The sequence below is a fragment of the Solanum pennellii genome, chromosome 3 (assembly GCF_001406875.1).
Source record: "Solanum pennellii chromosome 3, SPENNV200".
Lineage (NCBI taxonomy): Eukaryota > Viridiplantae > Streptophyta > Magnoliopsida > Solanales > Solanaceae > Solanum > Solanum pennellii.
In genome coordinates this window covers 73,253,885-73,276,905 of record NC_028639.1, presented here as the reverse complement: position 1 = coordinate 73,276,905, position 23,021 = coordinate 73,253,885, and the positions used below count along the sequence as shown (strand labels likewise).

The 23,021-nt window shown below is 29.0% G+C and overlaps 1 protein-coding gene and 2 pseudogenes across 1 annotated transcript; all 3 read right to left on the bottom strand.

The window, feature by feature from the left end:
- Positions 1-117: 117 nt before the first annotated feature.
- On the bottom strand, positions 118-966 carry LOC107013659 (annotated as a pseudogene).
- Positions 967-7,669: 6,703 nt separating this feature from the next.
- On the bottom strand, positions 7,670-8,712 carry LOC107014233. The gene is made up of 3 exons (XM_027915318.1): positions 8,352-8,712; positions 8,083-8,268; positions 7,670-7,995 (listed from the first exon to the last, which is right to left on the bottom strand). The coding sequence occupies exons 1-3, from the start codon at positions 8,693-8,695 to the stop codon at positions 7,935-7,937; spliced, it is 591 nt and encodes a 196-aa protein (XP_027771119.1). The 5' UTR covers positions 8,696-8,712; the 3' UTR covers positions 7,670-7,934.
- A 5,164-nt stretch (positions 8,713-13,876) lies between these two features.
- Positions 13,877-14,756, bottom strand: LOC107014257 (annotated as a pseudogene).
- Between the last annotated feature and the right edge of the window lie 8,265 nt (positions 14,757-23,021).

Sequence of the window (23,021 nt, the reverse complement as noted above, 5' to 3'; positions counted from 1 at the left end):
ATTGATCAACTGCAAAAACAAGCATGCAGTGACTCTGTTAGGTAGACTATATGTTTCTTCTTCTTAACTTAAATCAACATAACAAAAGAGGACATGAATGTCCATAAGCTGATCTGATCAAAACCTATCCCCAATGAAAAATTCGACTTTATTCGATCTTTCATCATCATCATCATTTTTCCTTGCATCACTTGATCGTTTTTTAGGATCTTTCAAAGTAAGGCACCACATCATTAGATCTACATTCAGAGCTGTAAAACTCCGTATCTCTGCTCAAACCACAAATACATAGTAGTATTTATTATGATCCTAATGTATAAATTTTATATATTTGTCACCAATTATATATTACTTTACATGTGGAAGAAGATTTCTTCATTCTCTAAGCTCTTTTTGCAGATTTTGCATCTCCGTATTTCACGCGGCAGATATTTTTCCTTATAGCCCACCAAATGCACATGACTTTGCTGTTCTGCTCTTTGACAAAGAGTATTGCGAAGAGTTTCAACATCCTCCTGAAACTCCAACTCACAGTCACAGTCCATGTACCTGTATATATATATTCAAAAGTATCAGAACAGACAGAGATCGAGATATACAGTATTAAATTAGATAGAGATGGAGATTATGTACCTACGGATAACTCGATATTCAGGAGAATGAATCACCACTCGAGTGTAATTCTTGGAATTTTGAATTTCTTCCAGTGAAATATACGCGGCAAAGCCATGATTCACACATTTAGCGAACGGAGTTAAACTCATAACTGGCACGGGTTTTGAAGAAGCCAAAAAACAAGGCTGCAGTGAGTTGATAAATCCATGAGTCAAGAGCAGCAGCTTCTTTCTCAACTACGATACGAGATCGTGCCCTAAATCCATCTAGAATGTCTTTTCTACCCACATTCATTGTGTTATCAATAAACCTTTTTATAGTTACTGCCTTTTGTTCACTTGAATTTTCCATAAAGATATAGGATAGTCCACCTTTAGGCGATCCACACAAAAATTTATACAAACAACTTCAGTTATAGATATATATATATATATATATATATAAATAATCCATGAGAAGGGTAACACGATAAAAATGCAATCAAAACATGAGTTTATGGAATGTTTGGTATGAAGAAAAATATTTTCTCTATCGGTGTGTAAGGTATAGGGTGATGGAATGCGGATGTGTTGGAGGGTAAGAAAAAAAATAATAAACTTCAGTTACAAACACTTGTTTTATTAGTAAAGAAGACATTTCTTTCCTCTGAATTGTTTATCTAAAGAAAAAATGTTTACCAAAAAATTTTTAGTAAAAAAATAGTTTTTTTAATAAAAAACACCCTTAAAATTCTATATACCAAATCAAAAAGATTCACTGAATTGAGTAACAATTTTCTCTAGTGTACAAATTGAAAAGAGAAAAAAAATATATTAAAATGGAGACATAAAAAAACCTTGAAAACATATATTAAAAAAATGATTTAGCTACAAAATCAATCGCCCTTAGCATAACATGATCTTTTGATAAAACTTTGTTTATTAATGACAGATTCTTATTATTTAGCTATTAAAAGAAAACACATTCATTTTCATGTGTGTGAACCAAGAAAATCTGGCTACTAATTAATTGAAAAGAAAAAATTACCTAGCAGACTTGGAATAAACTTGGACTTCACAAAAATAGAACCACGGAAGTCTGAATGTTCCCTGCAAGAGTATTTTTAGCAATAACATTCTTTTAGTAAGAAAATGTAGAAAATCAAGGTAAGTTTCTATTAAGAATAATAAACAACTTGAATGAAATGAAAAATTAAAAGCCATACCAAAAGATGTGTTTGATTGTTCATCATTTTTTGAGGAAAAAAGAGAGTTTTATATAGGTAAAAATAACTCTCTCTTATGCTACGTGCCTAATGAGCAATATTGCTTTGGTTTAGCACCTTAATAAATACTAAACACACTCACAAAACAACAGAAAACTACTCAGTACAAATTCACACAATACACCTGTCTTTTGGAAGTTAGCTATGCATCGAAAATAATGAGGTAAAAAAAATAAAAAGAAATATTTTATCACTAAAAAAATATATTTTAAAATAAAACATCTATTTCTTCATTAATTTCTATATAAATTAATTTATATAACACGAGTAACAAGTAATTGTTAATGAACTATGTCACACTTTTGAATTTATACAACATTTTAACTATGTTGAGTGCATATAACATTTGAATGACAATATATTTATATATAAAGAATCAAATGAATTTACATTGGATGAAAATTTAATCATCTAGTAAGAAAAATGCATTATATGTCGTGATTGGGTGAATACTTCTATTTTTTTTATTAAAAAAATGGTAAACATGATTTGTGCACTTAGTCACACGTATGTTGCACCAAATGTGATGTTACTTTTTTTTAAAAAAAAAACAAAATCAGTTGTGTGAAAAAGATCCAAATTTTGCTCACATACACACATTTTTAACCTCATTAGTTGATTCCTTTTTTGTTTTGTTATTACCTAGGAATTATCCACAGTTTCAATTCTAAATATCATTTGATTTAAAATTATTTAAAGAAGAATAATTTAATAAATAACAAATATCTAAATATTTTCTTTATTTTATTATGATAAATATTATGGACAATTATAACTATATGAGTTTTTAGTTGATAATTTATGTAGTTATTAATTAGTATGGTGTAATTAATTAAAAAGGATAACCAACAATCATTTACCATGCTATTTCAACGACTTAAAATTTTAAAGCGGAAAGAAAATCTAGGTATTATTGTTTCCTTTATTTACTCACGACCTTTAATAGTTAGATTAATTTGACTAATTTAGAATTCGCGGTAATTATAGCAATGAATAATTTTTAGTTACAATGTCGACGATTAACTTACGTCGTAATTATTATATCAACGATTGTTCAAACTGTTATGTCAAAGATCATTTTATGACGTTATAGTGTTAATGATCATTTTATGTCAACGATTATTTGTGTCGTTATATCAATAATTTGAAAATCTGATCGAATTGGAAGAAAACATAGTTACTAGTATTTTCTTAATTACTAACGACATTTAACCGTTAGATTAGTTAGTTAAGCGACTATGACCTCAGGGTAATTATGTCAAAAATTATTTTTTGTCGTTACATATGTCCGCGATAACTCGTGACATTATGCCAACGATCATTTTATGTCGTTATTATGTCCACGATTACTCATGTCGTTATTCCAATGATAACTTCACGTCGTTATTACGTCAACAACTTTTTGTGACATTGTGTTACAGATCCTTTATGTTACGTTGTTAGCCGTAGAAATCCCAAATCTAAGAATAGAGAACTCAATGATTATATTGATGAATAAAATTGTTGAGTACATAATCCTTACATAAGGACACAATTGTAGAGTCCTAAGTTAATATACTTAGAATCTTACTACAATGTCTGCTACTACTATAATAAAAAACAATTATAAATAATCTAATCTTAGTTGGACTATAATCTTAATCATAATCTAATTCTAGTCGACTTCGGCTACTACAATAAGTAGCAGCCTAGTCGATATATATAAGTAGTCTAATCCTAGTGTCACTCTATTTCTACAGCAGTGTTGTAAACACGTTAGTAAGCTTTTTTGGACCTATTCCTTTGACATGTTCCAATCACCAACTTCCTTCATCTTTAACACTTCCCCTTAAACTAGATAGTAGATGAATAGTTAACCTAGATTGCTTCGAATACCCAACAAAAACTTGTTTTGTCAATGCTTCGGTATATAATACGATGTCAAGTCGTTGTTTGTGATAGTTCATCTGCAAATTGATACGAGTAGTCCCACTAGTAAAAACACTTAAGCGCAATATGATAATTCCTACCACAAATTAGACATGACTCAATATTGTTCGTCTCCTTATTTTCACTTGGATAACTTTGATTATTTGGAGAACCTGATCCTTATTGAGTGTTCTAAGAACATGTTCCCTATCCAACATACTTGAAACTTGTTTATCTGGAGTTGATGTTGTTGTTTCATCATCTCTTGCCTCTTTGAGCAGATAATATCATGTTATGATTTTGTTGTGACACCTCTTCTCTTCATTTTCCCTTATATCAAAATCAATGAGAGTATAAATAAATTGAATAAAGGTTTGATATAGTATGTTACCTAACATTAAAGTCATGAAGGTATTGTATATGAGACCTAAACCTCTTGCAAAATTAATTACTTTGTTATCTTCATCGACATATTTGTGAATAGTTGCAAGGCCAGAACATATGCCTTTGAATTCCTTGATTTATTCATCAATTTTTTGGTTCATAGCCAAGCAATTTATAGTTGAAGTTAAAACTTTTAATCTTTTGTTGCTTGAAGATAAACTTTTTCCAAGCATTCCCACATCTCTTGGGCAATTGAGCAGCCCATAATTAGATACACGTTTTATTCGGTCAGGGGATCGACCCATCAGATAATTCCGAAGAAAGACTGTTGGCAGCAGGTAGAGAGATTTTTTTTTCCTCTTCAAAACTGCCTGAGATCCAATTCCTTAGAAATACATTTTTCTCCTTCCAATCATCAATGACATCACTATATATCCCATTCTTCTCAACCGCTACTATCTAGCGGAATAACTACTTTTAGTTGTTCATTATTTGTGATGAAATATGTTAGTTTCATCACCTGAATCAATTGAGATATTTTTGTCCACCACACACATAAGAATGATAAATAAGAAATATTATCACTGCCTTTGTTACTAAATGTGAATTGTTTGGAGTTTAACACTGCATATCTAGCAACTGATAACTTATAGTGCAGAGTGGAGGCATGATCACCTAAGCAATTCTTTATTTGATTCTTGTATTTTCAAAATAATTAAAGTTGTTGGATTTTGATAACCTCTGCGTATATTCTACCATCATTTTAAACTTGAACTGATTTCTCTTATTGTACATCAAAGAAGAAGAAAAGGATGATTTCTCTTATAGCATACAACTTAACAAAAAAGCGATAGGATACAATTCAATACTTGAAAAGAAATGTTAGCGTTCATTTAGATTTATAGTAATGTTTTGTTAAATCTGTATTTTAAAATTCTGAGGACCAGATTACCCTTGCTTCTAATTCTCCCAACTCCTCCTACTTCGGGATATTTCAGTATTTTAAAACTCTAATTACTCCCTCCAAATTTAGATTTATAATTATGCATATTATCATATAAAAATTTACAATTTGGGGTAGTTAAAATCGGCTTTACTAACAATATGAAAAGGAAAAATTGCATAAATTAATACATTTTAAAAAACAATAACTGATTTTAGCGATATTTTTTATTTATTACTATTTATGGCAATGTTTTGTTAAATCTTTAATATGTATTAAAAGTGAATAATGTATGCAATATATATGAATAATAATTGTTTTTTGAAATATATCATGTTTGTTTGGTAAAAAATTGTAACATTGTATTATAATTATATTAAAATGTGTGATAAATGTATTATTTATCATTAAAATTTGTATTATATTTGAATAATAAATTGTTCTTTGTAATATATATTAAACTTGTATTATAAATGAATTAAAAGTGATCAAATGAAAAAAATATTATTACTATAAATGATAAATATTTTTTTTACTATTGTATATTTATATAAGTTTCCCATATAAAAATTTAGGTCAAATATATTTCCACCGTAAAAATGAGCTATGGGATAATTGTGTGGGTAGATTTTGGGTACAAATAGATTTTAATTAACTTTTAAAGAAAAAATTAGAAAAGTGTGACAGTAAAACTGAGCTATGGGATTAATTAAGTGGGTAGATTTTGGGAACAAATAGATTTTAATTATTTTTTAAAGAAAAAATTAGGAAAGTATGATGATTTTTATTATTTTCAATTAAAGGTTATTAATTAGATTTAGATTTTTTCAACTAGATAATTTTGTATTTTTTTGGTTGGATAAAATATTTACTAGTAAAAATAACTTTGTAGCCCTATTAAGTTTCATGTCTAAAAAATATCATTTATTATTGTGAAATTAGGTCTTGCGCTTAACGGATTATTTTGATTTTTTTTTGGAGGGGGAGGGGGGGGGTCCAATATCAATTGAAACGAACCCTATTTTGATACCATATGAAATTAGATTTTATGTCAAACTCACACTTCAAAAGCTAAGCTAAAGGAAGGAGAATTGTCTAAATTTTATAAGAAGTTTACTGATGTTAACTTTTGTCATTCTTTAACAATTATTTCACTATAATTTTTATTAATTTAGAAGCTAGATGTATCATATAATTGACATAGTATAGTAATTTGAATTTCGAGAAATAAAATAATATATTTTTTTATTGTAATATTTAGTGCATATTTTCTCTTAGACTAGAATAGAACTATACGCTAATTAGGTCAAAATTTTAGAAAGCATAGTGTCAGACATATTTTTACTTTCGATCCACGTAATGAAGACCACGTGTCATTTTGATAATATATGCCAAATGACAGTGGGAGCACCTTAATCCATAACCTTATCATTTTTTTCCTCTTTCGAATCTAAGCCATTCTTTACATGAGCCTAAATAATTAAATTCATGATAATGTCGTTGTCGACATTTAATAAGTAGTTTCTATTTGATTATATATACATATTTTGAATTTAAAAAATGAGATATAAAAATTATGTTTTTTTTTATATATTTAAAGTTATGTTCTAGTATATAATTTAGTTATAAGAATATTTGATTTTTTAGGAGGAAAAATCAAATGAAAATTCTCCAAATCAACTAATTTGGACTGGTTTTCTAAATTTGTATTATTGTTTTTAAAGATAAATTTTTAAAATTTAATTCAGGGATTTTGATTATATAAATATTTAAAAATATATTTAAAAAATCTAATTTAATATTCGTTAAATTGTCTTTGTGAGATCACATGATTCACGTAGTACATATATTTTTAATTGTTTAACTTGTAAAAATAGTGACAAACTAAAATTATCTCAATTATTTTAATTTTCGTTCATCCTTTTTAATCAAATAGCCTCTTAAGTTTGGAGTAATTTTTATTGTACAAATTAAGCCCTTTTAGTTCAAGTGTTCATCTGATCATACTCAAATCTAAGATGATTCACTTAAAAAAAAAGTAACAACATACCATCTGTGATCCACACCATCAAGTTTCAAATGAGTTTTTCTCATTAAAAAAAAAGTTTTGATTCTCTATTTTTCCATTTTGTTTTTTTTAGAGCTGAAATTGGAAAACAAAAAGATTAATTAAATTGGATTAATTATGTTGGCGTTTACTTATTTTTAAAAATCTTAATTGAATTCTTTTTAAGATACAACAAAAAATTTATTGTAATTGATTTTAAGTTTTTTTTCTTAAAACGAAAAATAGTCCTATTTTTCTCTAATGAAAATGTTTTGAACTTCGTTGTTAGGGTTAAAAAACTTCAGAAGGAGAATCTGTTACTATATATATTGCCATTTCCTTCTGTATATATGATTTTAATTTAAGCAATGTTATGAAAATGTTTGTTACTTTAATTTGCTAGATTCTACGTAACACCCGCAGACTATTAATCTATTAATGGCATAGATACGTTGTATTCAATGAAAGGATTCAAGCATTTAAAAAGGTACTTACTACTTAGTAGACATAACAAACGGAATTGGAAATAATCAAAAAGAACATTGACAACTGCAAAAACAAGCATGCAGTGACTCTTTTAGGTAGACTATATGTTTCTTCTTCTTAACTTAAATCAACATAAAAAAAAGAGGACATGAATGTCCATAAGCTGATCTGATCAACACCTATCCCCAATGAAAAATTAGACTTTATTCGATCTCTCATCATCATCATCATCATCATTCTTCCTTGCACCACTTGATCATTTTTTTAGGATCTTTCACCGGCACCCGCTATTCAAAGTAAGGCACCACATCATTAGATCTACATTCAGAGCTGCAAAACTCCGTATCTCTGCTCAACCACAAATACATAGTAGTATTTATTATGATCCAAATATATAAATTTTATATACTTGTAACCAATTATATATTACTTTACCTGTGGAAGAAGATTTCTTCATTCTCTAAGCTCTTTTTGCAGATTTTGCATCTCCGTATTTCACGCGGCAGATATTTTTCCTTATAGCCCACCAAATGCACATGACTTTGTTGTTCTGCTCTTTGACAAAGAGTATTGCGAAGAGTTTCAACATCCTCCTGAAACTCCAACTCACAGTCCATGTACCTGTATACATATATTTGAAGTATCAGAACAGACAGAGATCGAGATATACAGTATTAAAATAGATAGAGATGGAGATTATGTACCTATGGATAACTCGATATCCAGGAGAATGAATCACCACTCGAGTGTAATTCTCAGAATTTTGAATTTCTTCCAGTGAAATATACGCGGCAAAACCATGATTCACACATTTGGCGAACGGAGTTAAACTCATAACTGGCACGGGTTTCGAAGAAGCCAAAAAACAAGGCTGCAGTGAGTTGATAAATCCATGCGTCAAGCTTGTTGTAGTAGCAGCAGCTTCTTTCTCAACTACGATACGAGATCGTGCCCTAAATCCTTCTAGAATGTCTTTTCTACCCACATTCATTGTGTTATCAATAAACCTTTTGATTGTTACTGCCTTTTGCTCACTTGAATTTTCCATAAAGATATAAGATAGTCCAACTTTAGGCGATCTGTCACACAAAAATTTATAAATACAACTTCAATTATAGATACATATATATATAAATAATCCATGAGAAGGGTAACACAATAAAAATGCAATCAAAACATGAAGTTTATGGTGTGTTTGGTACGAAGAAAAATATTTTCTCTATCGGTGCATTAGGTATAGAGTGATGGAATGCGAATGTGTTGGAGGGTAAGCAAAAAAATAATAAACTTCAGTTACAAACACTTGTTTTATTAGCAAAGAAGACATTTCTTTCATGTGAATTGTTTATCTAAAGAAAAACGTTTACCAAAAAATTTTTACACCCTTAAAATTCTATATACCAAATCAAAAAGATTCACTGAATTGAGTAACAATTTTCTCTAGTGTACAAATTGAAAAGCGAAAAAAAAAAGAGATCAAATAACAGTAATTAAACCTCGAGAAGCACAAAGATTCACTGAATTGAGTAACAATTTTCTTTAGTGTACAAATTGAAAAGAGAAAAAAAAAAGAGTGAAATCTAATAACACTAATTAAAGCTCGAGAAGTACTTGTGTATATCAAAACACAAAAGATTTGGTTTGCAAAATGTAAAATGGAGACATAAAAAACCTTGAAAACATATATTAAAGAAAAATTTTTAGCTACAAAATCAATCACCCTTAGCATAACATGATCTTTTGATAAAACTTTGTTATTAATGACAGATTTTTATTATTTAGCAATTAAAAAACACATACATTCATTTTCATGTGTGTGAACCAAGAAAATCTGGCTACTAATTGATTGAAAAGAAAAACTTACCTAGCAGACTTGGAATAAACTTGGACTTCACAAAAATAGAACCACGGAAGTGTGAATGTTCCCTGCAAGAGTAATTTTTAGCACTAACATTCTTTTAGTACGAAAATGTAGAAAATCAAGGTAAGTTTCTATTAAAAATAATAATAATAATAATAAACAACTTGAATGAAATGAAAAATTAAAAGCCATACCAAAAGATGTGTTTGATTGTTCATCATTTTTTGAGGAAAAAAGAGAGTTTTATATATATAGGTAAAAATAACTCTCTCTTATGCTACGTGCCTAATGAGCAATATTGCCTGGGGTTAGCACCTTAATAAATACTAAACACACTTACAAAACAACAAAAAACTACTCATTACAAATTCACATAATACACCTGTCTTTTGGAAGTTAGCTATGCATCGAAAATAATGAGGTAAAAAGAAATATTTTATCACTAAAAAGATATATTTTAAAATAAAACATCTATTTCTCCGTAAATTCCTATATAAATTAATTTATATAACACGAGTAACAAGTAATTGTTAATGAACTATGTCATACTTTTGAATTCATACGACATTTTAACTATGTTGAGTGCATATAACATTTGAATGACAATAAATAATTGTTTTTTATTTTTTTTCTTTTTGAAAAATCAATTTAAGATATAAATATAAAAAATCAAATGAATTTACATTGGATGAAAATTTAATCATCTATTAAACAAAAATGCATTATACGTCTAGATTGGGTGAATACTTTTTTTTTAAAAAAAAAATTAAAGGGTAAACATGATTTGTGCACTCAGTCACACGTATATTGCACCAAATGTGTTGTTACTTTTTAAAAAAAACAAAATCAGTTGTGTGAGAAAAGATCCAAATTTTGCTCACATACACACATTTTTAACCTCATTAGTTGATTCCTTTTTTGTTTTGTTATTACCTAGGAACTATCGACCGTTTCAATTCTAAATATCATCTGATTTAAAATTAATAAAAGAAGAATAACTTAATGAATAACAAATATCTAAATATTTTCTTTGTTTATTATGATAAATATTATGGACAATTATAACTATATGAGTTTTTAGTTGATAATTTATGTAGTTATCAATTAGTATGGTGTAATTAATTAAAAAGGATAGCCAACAATCATTTACCATGTTATATCAACGATTTAAAATTTTAAAGCGGAAAGAAAATCTAGGTATTATTGTTTCCTTTATTTACTCACGACCTTTAATAGTTAGATTAATTTGACTAATTTAGAATTCGCGGTAATTATAGCAATGAATAGTTTTTTAGTTATAATATCGACGATCAACTTACGTCGTAATTATTATATCAACAATTGTTCAAATTGTTATGTCAAAGATCATTTTATGACGGTATAGTGTTAATGATCATTTTATGTCAACGGTTATTTGTGTCGTTATATCAATAATTTGAAAATCTGATCAAATTGGAAGAAAACATAGTTACTAGTATTTTCTTAATTACTAACGACATTTAACCGTTAGATTAGTTAGTTAAGCGACTATGACCTCAAGGTAATTATGTCAAAAATTATTTTTGTCGTTACATATGTCCGCGATTACTCGTGACATTATGCCAACAATCATTTTATGTCGTTATTATGTCCACGATTACTCATATCGTTATTCCAATGATAACTTTATGTCGATTACGTCAACAACTATTTGTGACATTGTGTTACAGATCCTTTATGTTACGTTGTTAGCCGTAGAAATTCCACATCTAGGAATAGAGAACTCAATGATTATATTGATGAATAAAATTGTTGAGTACATACTCCTTATATAGGGACACAATTGTAGAGTTCTAAGTTAATATACTTAGAATCTTACTACAATGTCTACTACTACTATGATAAAAAAGAATTATAAATAATCTAATCTTAGTTGGACTATAATCTTAATCATAATCTAATCCGTGTAAGTTTTTTTCTATGAAAGACTTGGGTCATGCCAAGCAAATTTTGGGCATGAGAATTACTCGTCTTAGAGATAAAAGGAAGATTTATTTGTCCCAGAAGAAGTACATTGAACGCGTACTGGAGCGCTTCAATATGAAGAATGCAAAGCCTGTTAGTATACCTTTTGCTGGTCATATGAAGTTGAGCAAGAAGATGTGTCCTACAGCTAGGGAGGAAAAAGAGAACATGGCCAAAGTTCCATATTCTTCCGTCGTCAGAAGTCTAATGTATGCAATGGTTTGCACTAGACCTGATATTGCTCACGCAGTTGGTGTTGTCAGTAGATTTCTCGAAAATCCGGGAAAAGAGCATTGGGAAGCTGTGAAATGGATACTCACGTATCTTAGAGGAAGCTCAGATGAATGCTTGTGTTTTGGAGCATCAAATCAAATCTTGAAAGGCTATACAGATTCTGATATGGCAGGTGACCTTGATAACAGAAAATCCACTACTGGATATTTGTTTACTTTTTCAGGGGGAGCTATATCATGGCAGTCAAAGTTGCAGAAATGTGTTGCACTATCTACAACTGAAGCTGAGCATATTGCGGCTACTGAAGCCGGCAAGGAGATGATATGGCTAAAGCAATTTCTTCAAGAGCTTGGTTTGAATCAGATGGAGTATATTGTCTATTGTGACAGCCAGAGTGCAATAGACTTGAGCAAGAACTCCATGTACCATGCAAGAACAAAACACATTGACGTCAGATATCATTGGATTCGTGAGAAAGTGGAGAATGAATCATTTCACGTCAAAAAGATTCACACAAGTGAAAATCCTGCAGATATGCTGACCAAGATGATACAGAAAGACAAGTTTGAGTTATGCAAAGAACTTGTGGGTATGAGCTCTCTCTAAAGAAGTTCAAGATACCTTCTTCCAGTAAATGGGACTGGAGGGGGAGATTTGTTGAATCCATCCCATTTTTTTNAAAGTGAGGTATTCATAGACTATACAAGAAAATAGTCTGTGAAGAAAAATAGAGTGTGAGCGATATTTTAGTAAGACGGAAACCAAAAGAGTGTTGTTCCTTTTGAGTGTGTAGTAGTCACTTTGAGTATTGTATTCATGACTACACAGTGTAAAATTCCTTACTATAGTAATATCAATTGCTCCTCTTAGTCCGTGGTTTTTTCCCTTATTCAGAAGGGTTTCCACGTAAAATTCTTGGTGTCGTTATTTTCCCATTTTATTTCCATTACTTTTACCATATATACTTTTGTGCTTGTCCGCGTTTTCCCAACAAAAAGAATATTAGATTTATTAGGAGGAAAAATCAAATGAAATTCTCCAAATCAACTAATTTGGACTGGGTTTTTTAAATTTGTATTATTGTTTTTAAAGATAAACTCTTAAAATTTAATTCATGGATTTTAATTATATAAATATTTAAAAATATATTTAAAAAATCTAATTTAATATCGTTTAATTGTCTTTGTGAGATCACATGATTCACGTAGTACATATACTTTTAATTGTTTAATTTGTAAAAATTGTGACAAACTAACATCATCTTAATTATTCTAACTTTTGTTCATCCTTTTTATTCAAATAGTCCCTTAAGTTTGGAGTAATTTTTATTGTACAAATTAAGCCCTTTTAGGTCAAGTGATCATCTGACCATACTCAAATATAAAATGATTCACTTAAAAAGTAACAACATACCATCTGTGATCCACACCATCAAGTTTCAAATGAGTTTTTCTCATTAAAAGAAAAAAGTTTTGATTCTCTATTTTTCCATTTTGTTTTTTTGGAGCTGAAATTGGAAAACAAAAAGATTAAATTAAATTGGATAAGAAAACATCTTTATTGAGGTCATTTAATTGTGTTGGTGTTTACTTATTTTTTTTGTTTAAATCATAATTGGAATTTTTTTAAGATACAAAAAAATATTTATTGTAGTTGATTTTTAATTTTTTTTCTTAAAAGGAAAAATAGTCCTATTTTTCTCTAATGAAAATTTTTTGAACTTCGTTGTAAGGGTTAAAATACTTCAGAAGGAGAATTTGTTACTATATATATTCTCCCTCTAACTTCTTTATTACTATTAGTATATTGCCATCTCCTTCCGTATATATGAATTTAATTTAAACAATGTTATAAAAATGTTTGTTACTTTAATTTCGACTATTAATGGCATAGATACGTTGCATTCAATGAAAGGATTCAAGCATTTAAAAAGATACTTACTACTTAATAGACATAACAAACAAAGTTTTCATACAAACTGAAATGAACGGAATTGGAAATAATCAAAAAAGAACATTGCTCAACTGCAAAAACAAGCATGCAGTGACCCTTTTAGTAGACTATATGTTCTTCTTCTTAACTTAAATCAACATAACAAAAGAGGACATGAATGTCCATAAGCTGATCTGATCAACACCTATCCCCAATGAAAAATTCGACTTTATTCGATCTCCCATTATCATCATCACCATCATCATTTTTCCTTGCACCACTTGGTTGCTTTTTAGGATCTTTCACCGGCACCCGCTGTTCAAAGTAAGGCACCACATCATTAGATCTACATTCAGAGCTGCAAAACTCCGTATCTCTGCTCAACCACAAATATATAGTTGTATTTATTATGATCCCAATATATAAATTTTATATATTTGTCATCAATTATATATTACTGTACCTGTGGAAGAAGATTTCTTCATTCTCTAAGCTCTTTTTGCAGATTTTGCATCTCCGTATTTCACGCGGCAGATATTTTTCCTTGTAGCCCACCAAATGCACATGACTTTGTTGTTCTGCTCTTTGACAAAGAGTATTGCGAAGAGTTTCAACATCCTCCTGAAACTCCAACTCACAGTCCATGTACCTGTATATATATATTCTCAAAAGTATCAGAACAGACAGAGATCGAGATATACAGTATTAAATTAGATAGAGATGGAGATTATGTACCTATGGATAACTCGATATCCAGGAGAATGAATCACCACTCGAGTGTAATTCTCAGAATTTTGAATTTCTTCCAGTGAAATATACGCGGCAAGCCATGATTCACACATTTGGCGAACGGAGTTAAACTCATAACTGACACGGGTTTTGAAGAAGCCAAAAAACAAGGCTGCAGTGAGTTGATGAATCCATGAGTCAAGCTTGTAGTAGTAGCAGCAGCTTCTTTCTCAACTACGATACGAGATCGTGCCCTAAATACATCTAGAATGTCTTTTCTACCCACATTCATTGTGTTATCAATAAACCTTTTTATTGTTACTGCCTTTTGCTCACTTGAATTTTCCATAAAGATATAGGATAGTCCAACTTTAGGCGACCTGCCACACAAAAATTTATATATACTTCAATTATAGATACATATATGTATATAAATAATCCATGAGAAGGGTAACACAACAATGAAAACATGAGGTTATGGTGTGATTGGTACGAAGAAAAATATTTTCTCTATCGTGCGTAAGGTATAGGTGATGGAATGCGGATGTGTTGGAGGGTAAGAAAAAAAATAATAAACTTCAGTTACAAACACTTGTTTTATTAGCAAAGAAGTCATTTCTTTCATCTGAATTGTTTATCTAAAAAAAAATTTAGCAACAAAATATTGAAAAATATTTTTGTTTGTATTAAAAACACCCTTAAAATTCTATATACCAAATCAAAGAGATTCACAGAATTGAGTAACAATTTTCTTTAGTGTACAAATTGAAAAGAGAAAAAAAAAAGAGAGAGATCAAATAACACTAATTAAAGCTCGAGAACTACTTGTGCATATCAAAACACAAAAGATTTGGTTTGCAAAACGTAAAATGAAGACATAAAAAAACCTTGAAAACATATATTAAAGAAAATGATTTAGCTACAAAATCAATCGCCCTTAGCATAACGTGATCTTTTGATAAAACTTTGTTATTAATGACAGATTTTTATTGTTTAGCTATTAAAAAAACACATTCATTTTCATGTGTGTGAACCAAGAAAATCTGGCTACTAATTAATTGAAAAGAAAAAATTACCTAGCAGACTTGGAATAAACTTGGACTTCACAAAAATAGAACCACGGAAGTCTGAATGTTCCCTGCAAGAGTATTTTTAGCACTAACATTCTTTAAGTAAGAAAATGTAGATAATCAAGGTAAGTTTCTATTAAGAATAATAATAATAATAATAAACAACTTGAATGAAATGAAAAATTAAAAGCCATACCAAAAGATGTGTTTGATTGTTCAACATTTTTTGAGGAAAAGAGAGAGTTTTATATAGGTAAAAATAACTCTCTTATGCTACGTGCCTAATGAGCAATATTGCCTTGGGTTAGCACCTTAATAAATACTAAACACACTCACAAAACAACAGAAAACTACTCATTACAAATTCACACAATACACCTGTCATTTGGAAGTTAGCTATGCATCAAAAATAATGAGGTAAAAAAAATAAAAAGAAATATTTTACCATTAAAAAGATAGATTTTAAAATAAAATATCTATTTCTCCATAAATTCCTATATAAAATTAATTTATATAACACGAGTAACAAGTAATTGTTAATGAACTATGTCACACTTTTGAATTCATACAACATTTTAACTATGTTGAGTGCATATAACATTTTAATGACGATAAATTATTATTTTTCATTTTTTTTCTTTTCAGAAAATCAATTTAAGATATAAATATAAAAAATCAAATAAATTTACATTGGATGAAAATTTAATCATTTATTAACAAAAATGCATTATATGTCGAGATTGGGTGAATACTTTTATTTTTTTTAAAAAAAAAAAGGTAAACATGATTTGTGCACTTAGTCACACGTATGTTGCACCAAATGTGATGTTACTTTTTTTAAGAAAAACAAAATCAGTTGTGAGAAAAGATCCAAATTTTGCTCACATACACACATTTTTAACCTGATTAGTTGATTCCTTTTTTGTTTTGTTATTACCTAGGAATTATCGACCGTTTCAATTCTAAATATTATCTGTCTTAAAATTAATGAAAGAAGAATAATTTAATAAATAACAAATATCTAAATATTTTCTTTGTTTATAATGGTCAATATTATGGACAATTATAACTATATGAGTTTTTAGTTGATAATTTATGTAGTTATTAATTAGTATGGTGTAATTAATTAAAAAGGATAGCCAACAATCATTTACCATGTTATATTAACGATTTAAAATTTTAAAGCGGAAACAAAATCTAGGTATTATTGTTTCCTTTATTACTCACGACCTTTAATAGTTAGATTAATTTGACTAATTTAGAATTCGCGGTAATTATAGTAATGAATAATTTTTTAGTTACAATGTCGACGATTAACTTACGTCGTAATTATTATATCAACGATTGTTCAAATTGTTGTGTCAAAGATCATTTTATGACGTTATAGTGTTAATGATCATTTTATGTCAACGGTTATTTGTGTCGTTATATCAAAAATCTGATCGAATTGGAAGAAAACATAGTTACTAGTATTTTCTTAATTACTAACGACATTTAACCGTTATAGTTGTTAGTTAAGCGACTATGACCTCAGGATAATTACGTCAAAAATTATTTTTTGTCGTTACATATGTCCGCGATTACTCGTGACATTATGCCAACGATCATTTTATGTCGTTATTATGTTCACGATTACTCATGTCGTTATTCCAATGATAACTTTATGTCGTTATTACGTCAACAACTATTTGTGACATAGTGTTACTGATCCTTTATGTTACGTTATTAGCCGTAGAAATCCCACATCTAGGAATAGAGAACTCAATGGTTATATTGATGAATAAAATTGTTGAGTACATACTCCTTATATAAGGACACAATTGTAGAGTCCTAAGTTAGTATACTTAGAATCTTACTACAATGTCTGCTACTACTATAATAAAAAATATTATAAATAATCTAATCTTAGTTGGACTATAATCTTAATCATAATCTAATCCTAGTCGACTTCGGCTAATACAATAAGTAGCAGCCTAGTCGATATATATAAGTAGTCTATTCTAGTGTCACTCTAATTCTACAGCAGTGTTGTAAACACGTTAGTAAGCTTTGTTGGACCTATTCCTTTGACATGTTTCAATCACCAACTTCCTTCATCTTCAACACTTCCCCTCAAACTAGAGAGTAGATGAATAGTCAACCTAGCTTGCTTCGAATACCTAACAAAAACTTGTTTTGTCAATGCTTCGGTATAATACGATGTCAAGTCGTTGTTTGTGATAGTTCATCTGCATATTGATACGAGTAGTCCCACTAGTAAAAACACTTAAACACAATATGATAATTCCTACCACAAATTTGACATGACTCAATATTGGTCATCTCCTTTTTTTCACTGGGATAACTTTGATTATTTGGAGAACCTGATCCTTATTGAGTGTTAAAAGAACATGTTCCCTATCCAACATACTTGAAACTTGTTTGTCTGGAGTTGATGTTGTTGTTTCATCATCTCCTGCCTCTTTGAGCAGATAATACCATGTTATGATTTTGTTGTGATACCTCTTCTCTTCATTTTCCCTTATATCAAAATCAGTGAGAGTATAAATAAAATGATTAAAGGTTTGATATAGTATGTTACCTAACATTAAAGTCATGAAGGTATTGTATTTGAGACCTAAACCTCTTGCAAAATTAATTACTTTGTTATCTTCATCGACATATTTGTGAATAGTTGCAAGGCCATAACATATGCCTTTGAATTCCTTGATGTATTCATCATTTTTTTGGTTCATAGCCAAGCAGTTTATAGTTGAAGTTGAAACTTTTAATCTTTTGTTGCTTGAAGATAAACTTTTTCCAAGCATTCCCATATCTCTTGGGCAATTGAGCAGCCCATAATTAGGTAATCATTTTATTCGGTCAAGGTGTCTGAGATCCAACTCCTTAGCAATACATTTTTCTCCTTCCAATCATCAATGACACCACTATATTTCGCATCCTTCTCAACAGCTGCTATCTAGCAGAACAACTACTTTTAGTTGTTCATTTTTTGTGATGAAATACGTTAGTTTCATCACCTGAGTCAATTGAGATACTTTTGTCCTCCATATGATGTAGTTTGTTGGCTTAAGTTTACGCGCAGGCAATAATGAATTGGTGAAGTAAGAAAATCGACATAGTATTGTAAGAAGGGACCATTGCAAGAAATCTCATGTTTATAATTAGAGAAATCAATGATTGTACTGATGAATAAAATTATTGAGTATGTACTTTTCAATTCTTATATATAAGGCAATTGTAGAATTCTAAGCTAACATTAAATATTATTGTTTCCTTAAACTATTAACGACCTTTAACAATTAGTGTTGTTCCTTTAGTGACTATGAACTAAACGATTAAATCACCTTAATCATACCATTTATTTTCAATTATGTAAATTTATTTTTAAAATACTTTCATTTATTAGCATATGCGTCTTATCACCTTGAAGCATGTAGATTAACTTGATTGATAAATACTCAAATCGAACTTGTCCATCATCTTGGGCACATGGATATTGTCAATCTATTAGCTATGGCTATAATTCTGCAACACCTGGTACTTCTGAACTATATTGAACCATTTTAGGTACGCAAATAGATTCAAACCCAGTGAAATTGCTTGTATATGGGTGTAAAGGTTGAGTCTTAGATGTGGAAGGTGTATTGGGTATGAATCAAGGTCATGAGAGAGCTTAAATTTAAAGTCGAGTCAAAAAATTTTCTACCAATTAATTTTTTGTATAATTTCATACAAGAGCCAACTTCAACCAACTATTTACTCTAAAATAAAAAAAGTCATATGGCCGTTATATAACAAATTAAAGGTTTACGAGTCTAATTTTTATTTTATCAAATCATTTTTCATTCAGACTTTCCTACAAAATATTATGATCGATTTATTAAAAAGTAGAAGACTTGGGAAATTATGCGTCCATAAGTGTCATTGATCTCTTTATGTTATATGCACTTTGGACCGTATAATTGCCCCCTAAATTTCAAACATTCTATTTATTTATGCGATCGAAGTACTCACTATATTCCGTTGTGTTGTCTGCACTTTTGGCATCGCACAACAATCAACAATTTTTTTTTAGGTAAAAGGGTTTGGTCGACCCTTATACTTGTATGTATTTGTATTGTGAACTATTCTACTCAATCATTTATCAAATTAACTCTTGAAATCAATTAAAATAAGTCTTTTAAATCACCCCCCAACCATGTGTGTAGTTGACACTCTCTTACATAAATGACATGTCATATCCACATCAAATATATACATATATATTTTAACAGACGACCCACTGGGTCAAATTTTATAACAAATCAGTAAAAACATTGTTATGGTCTAATTCCAAGCCCACTTCTTCACAAAACAAAACATCCTAATGAACAAATTGGAAAAGTGAAAAGTCATTGAAAAAAGTGACCTGCGAAGTAGGAACAAAGGTTGTTGGCAGTGATTCAGACTAATATTTATGGACTTGTAGTTCTGAGAACTACTCCTCAGTTGATATCGTCCTTTAATCAACTAGTCCTTGCCCAAGTATAAGTCGAAGTGGGTTGAATCCAACCAAGGGATTAACACCATCACCCATTCTCAAATCAGGGCAAAATTAGTTGATTTCACTCTATTATATGATTTATGTTTGATGAATATCTTCAGTAAATCTCTATAAAGTGTAATATATGTTCTACTTTATCATAATGAAAAGGGAGAAGGGTTTGATGTACCCCTCAACTTTGTCATTTGGAGCTGATATACCCTCGTTATAAAAATGGCTCATATATGCCCTTACCGTTATACAAACGGCTCACATATACCCCTGCTGTTACAAAATGGCTCACATATACCCTTCATTTAATGGAAATTAAAAAATTAGTTTTAAATTTATATTTATTACTTCTAATTTTTTTTAAAAAATTATTTAGGGGTATATATGATTCTTCTATCAAAGTTCAAGGTATATTTTAATTTTTTTCATACATAAATTATTTTTTGATTTCTTTTATTATAATTATTTGAATTTCTTATTCTTATTTTATTTTTTTCTTTCATTCCTTAGTTTAAAAAATAAAAAATTAAATTATTTTTTTTGTGTGTATTGTAATTTAATTTCGTAATCGAAGAAAAAATTTGGTCATCTACAATAAGTTTTACAAGAATATTAGTGAAACATAAATAAATTTGATTATCAAAATAATAATTATAAATTAGTCATTGAAATAAAAAAAAAGTCAAAAAAATATGTTTGACGAAGATTAAATTTACTTATATGGGATTATATTTTTTAGAAAAAAATAATAAAAATTTAAATTAAAATTATTATTTTTTTCATTTCCGTTAGAGGAAAAGGGTATATATGAGTTATTTGTTTACAAGTAGGAGTATATATGTGCCACTTTCATAACAAGGGGCATATCAGCTCTAAATGACAAAGTTGAGGGGTATATATGACCTTTTTCCCTAATGAAAATTAACAAATCAGATACTAACATTGATTAACCTTCTTAGTCCTGATTATATGCCATATGATACACCCCAAAGCTTTCACTAGGTATAATAATAATAATAATAAACAACTTGAATGAAATGAAAAATTAAAAGCCATACCAAAAGATGTGTTTGATTGTTCATCATTTTTTGAGAAAAAAAGAGAGTTTTATATAGGTAAAAATAACTCTCTCTTATGCTACGTGCCTAATGAGCAATATTGCCTTGGGTTAGCACCTTAATAAATACTAAACATACTCACAAAACAACAGAAAATTACTCATTACAAATTCACATAATACACCTGTCTTTTGAAAGTTAACTATGCATCAAAAATAATGAGGTAAAAAAAAATTAAAAAAAATATTTTATCACTAAGAAGATATATTTTAAAATAAAACATCTATTTCTTCATAAATTCCTATATAAATTAATTTATATAACAGAGTAACAAGTAATTGTTAATGAACTATGTCACACTTTTGAATTCATACAACATTTTAACTATGTTGAGTGCATATAACATTTGAATGACAATAAATTATTTTTTTTTTTCTTTTCGAAAAATTAATTTAAGATATAAATATAAAAAATCAAATGAATTTACACTGGATGAAAATTTAATCATCTATTAACAAAAATGCATTATATGTCGAGATTGGGTGAATATTTTTTTTTTAAAAAAAAAAACGGTAAACATGATTTGTGCACTTAGTCACACGTATGTTGCACCAAATGTGTTGTTACTTTTAAAAAAAATAAAAATCAGTTGTGTGGGAAAAGATCCAAATTTTGCTCACATACACACATTTTTAACCTCATTAGTTGATTCCTTTTTTGTCGTGTCATTATCTAGGAATTATCGGCCGTTTCAATTCTAAATATTATCTGGCTTAAAATTAATGAAAGAAAAATAATTTAATAAATAACAAATATCTAAATATTTTCTTTATTTATAATGATCAATATTATGGACAATTATAACTATATTGTTATAAATTTATTGAATGAGTGGATAGTCCATAAGGTTGGTACATGAACAACCATCCATATTCACCAGATTCATGAACTGTTTTGGATAAAAATGTATCTATTTATTATGATACTTAATATAGTGACTTTTGGAGTGATTTCTCACTCTATAAATAGGATTGTCCATTCACTATTGTAGGAGATATATACATGAGACTTACATACACTTGAATAAGAAGAAAATTCCTCTTCTTCTATCTACTTCTCTTATCTTCTTCTCTTTATGATTATATTCTTATGAACTTGATTTTATAACACGTTATCAGCACGAGTCTCTAGCCAATTAAGATTGAGTTTTAGTTTTTCTTTAACTCATGTTTTGGTTGATCTTGTTATGAGAATCAAGGTATTATATGCATAAAATCAGGTATGTATTTTCTAAAATATTTTTCTGATTTAGAATACAATAGTATTCAATCACTAACAATTATCAGGAACCAAAGACATATACAACTATTGGTTGAATATGACATGCTATACAAAATTTCTTAAATGGAAGAAGGTATAAAATTTTAATAGCATGAGTTTGAATATTATTTTGATTGTTTTGAAAGATTCAAAGGGTAAGTCATGTTGTACTTCGGTCTATTATACCATTGGTTAAGGGTAAGACGATGGATTCAAGTTTCATCGCACCAAAAGGGTAAGACATCAGGTTAAATTAACAAATCAGATACTAACATTGCTTAACCTTCTTAGTCCTGATTATATGCCATATGATTCACCCCAAAACTTTCACTAGGTATATGACATATTGACCAATTGAAGTTACTTCACACTGTAGAAGATCTGTATAATGTTAGTCTGATTTATGTCAATATACACCAAATGACCTATCTGTTAAACCAGAAGCCTAGGTTTAAATATAGCAATCTGATGTATTTATGTGTATGATTCTCATGTTTGAGATATTTTGCTTATCCATAATGTCTTTTGCTGTGTTTGGGACCTTCTGGAAAGTTGTGAATTCGAAGTTACCTGCAAAAACAAAAACAAGGTTAGCAAAGTAATCAACAAGAGTATTGTCTCCATTAAGG

What these genes read in the sequence shown, in the direction of transcription:
- LOC107014233 (XM_027915318.1), bottom strand. Translation starts at nt 8,695, where the DNA reads ATGGAAAATTCAAGTGAGCAAAAGGCAGTAACAATCAAAAGGTTTATT. An exon ending in GGATATCGAGTTATCCATAG is followed by an intron (nt 8,269 to 8,351) that starts GTACATAATCTC and finishes ATATGTATACAG; the next exon opens with GTACATGGACTGTGAGTTGG. An exon ending in GAAGAAATCTTCTTCCACAG is followed by an intron (nt 7,996 to 8,082) that starts GTAAAGTAATAT and finishes GTGGTTGAGCAG; the next exon opens with AGATACGGAGTTTTGCAGCT.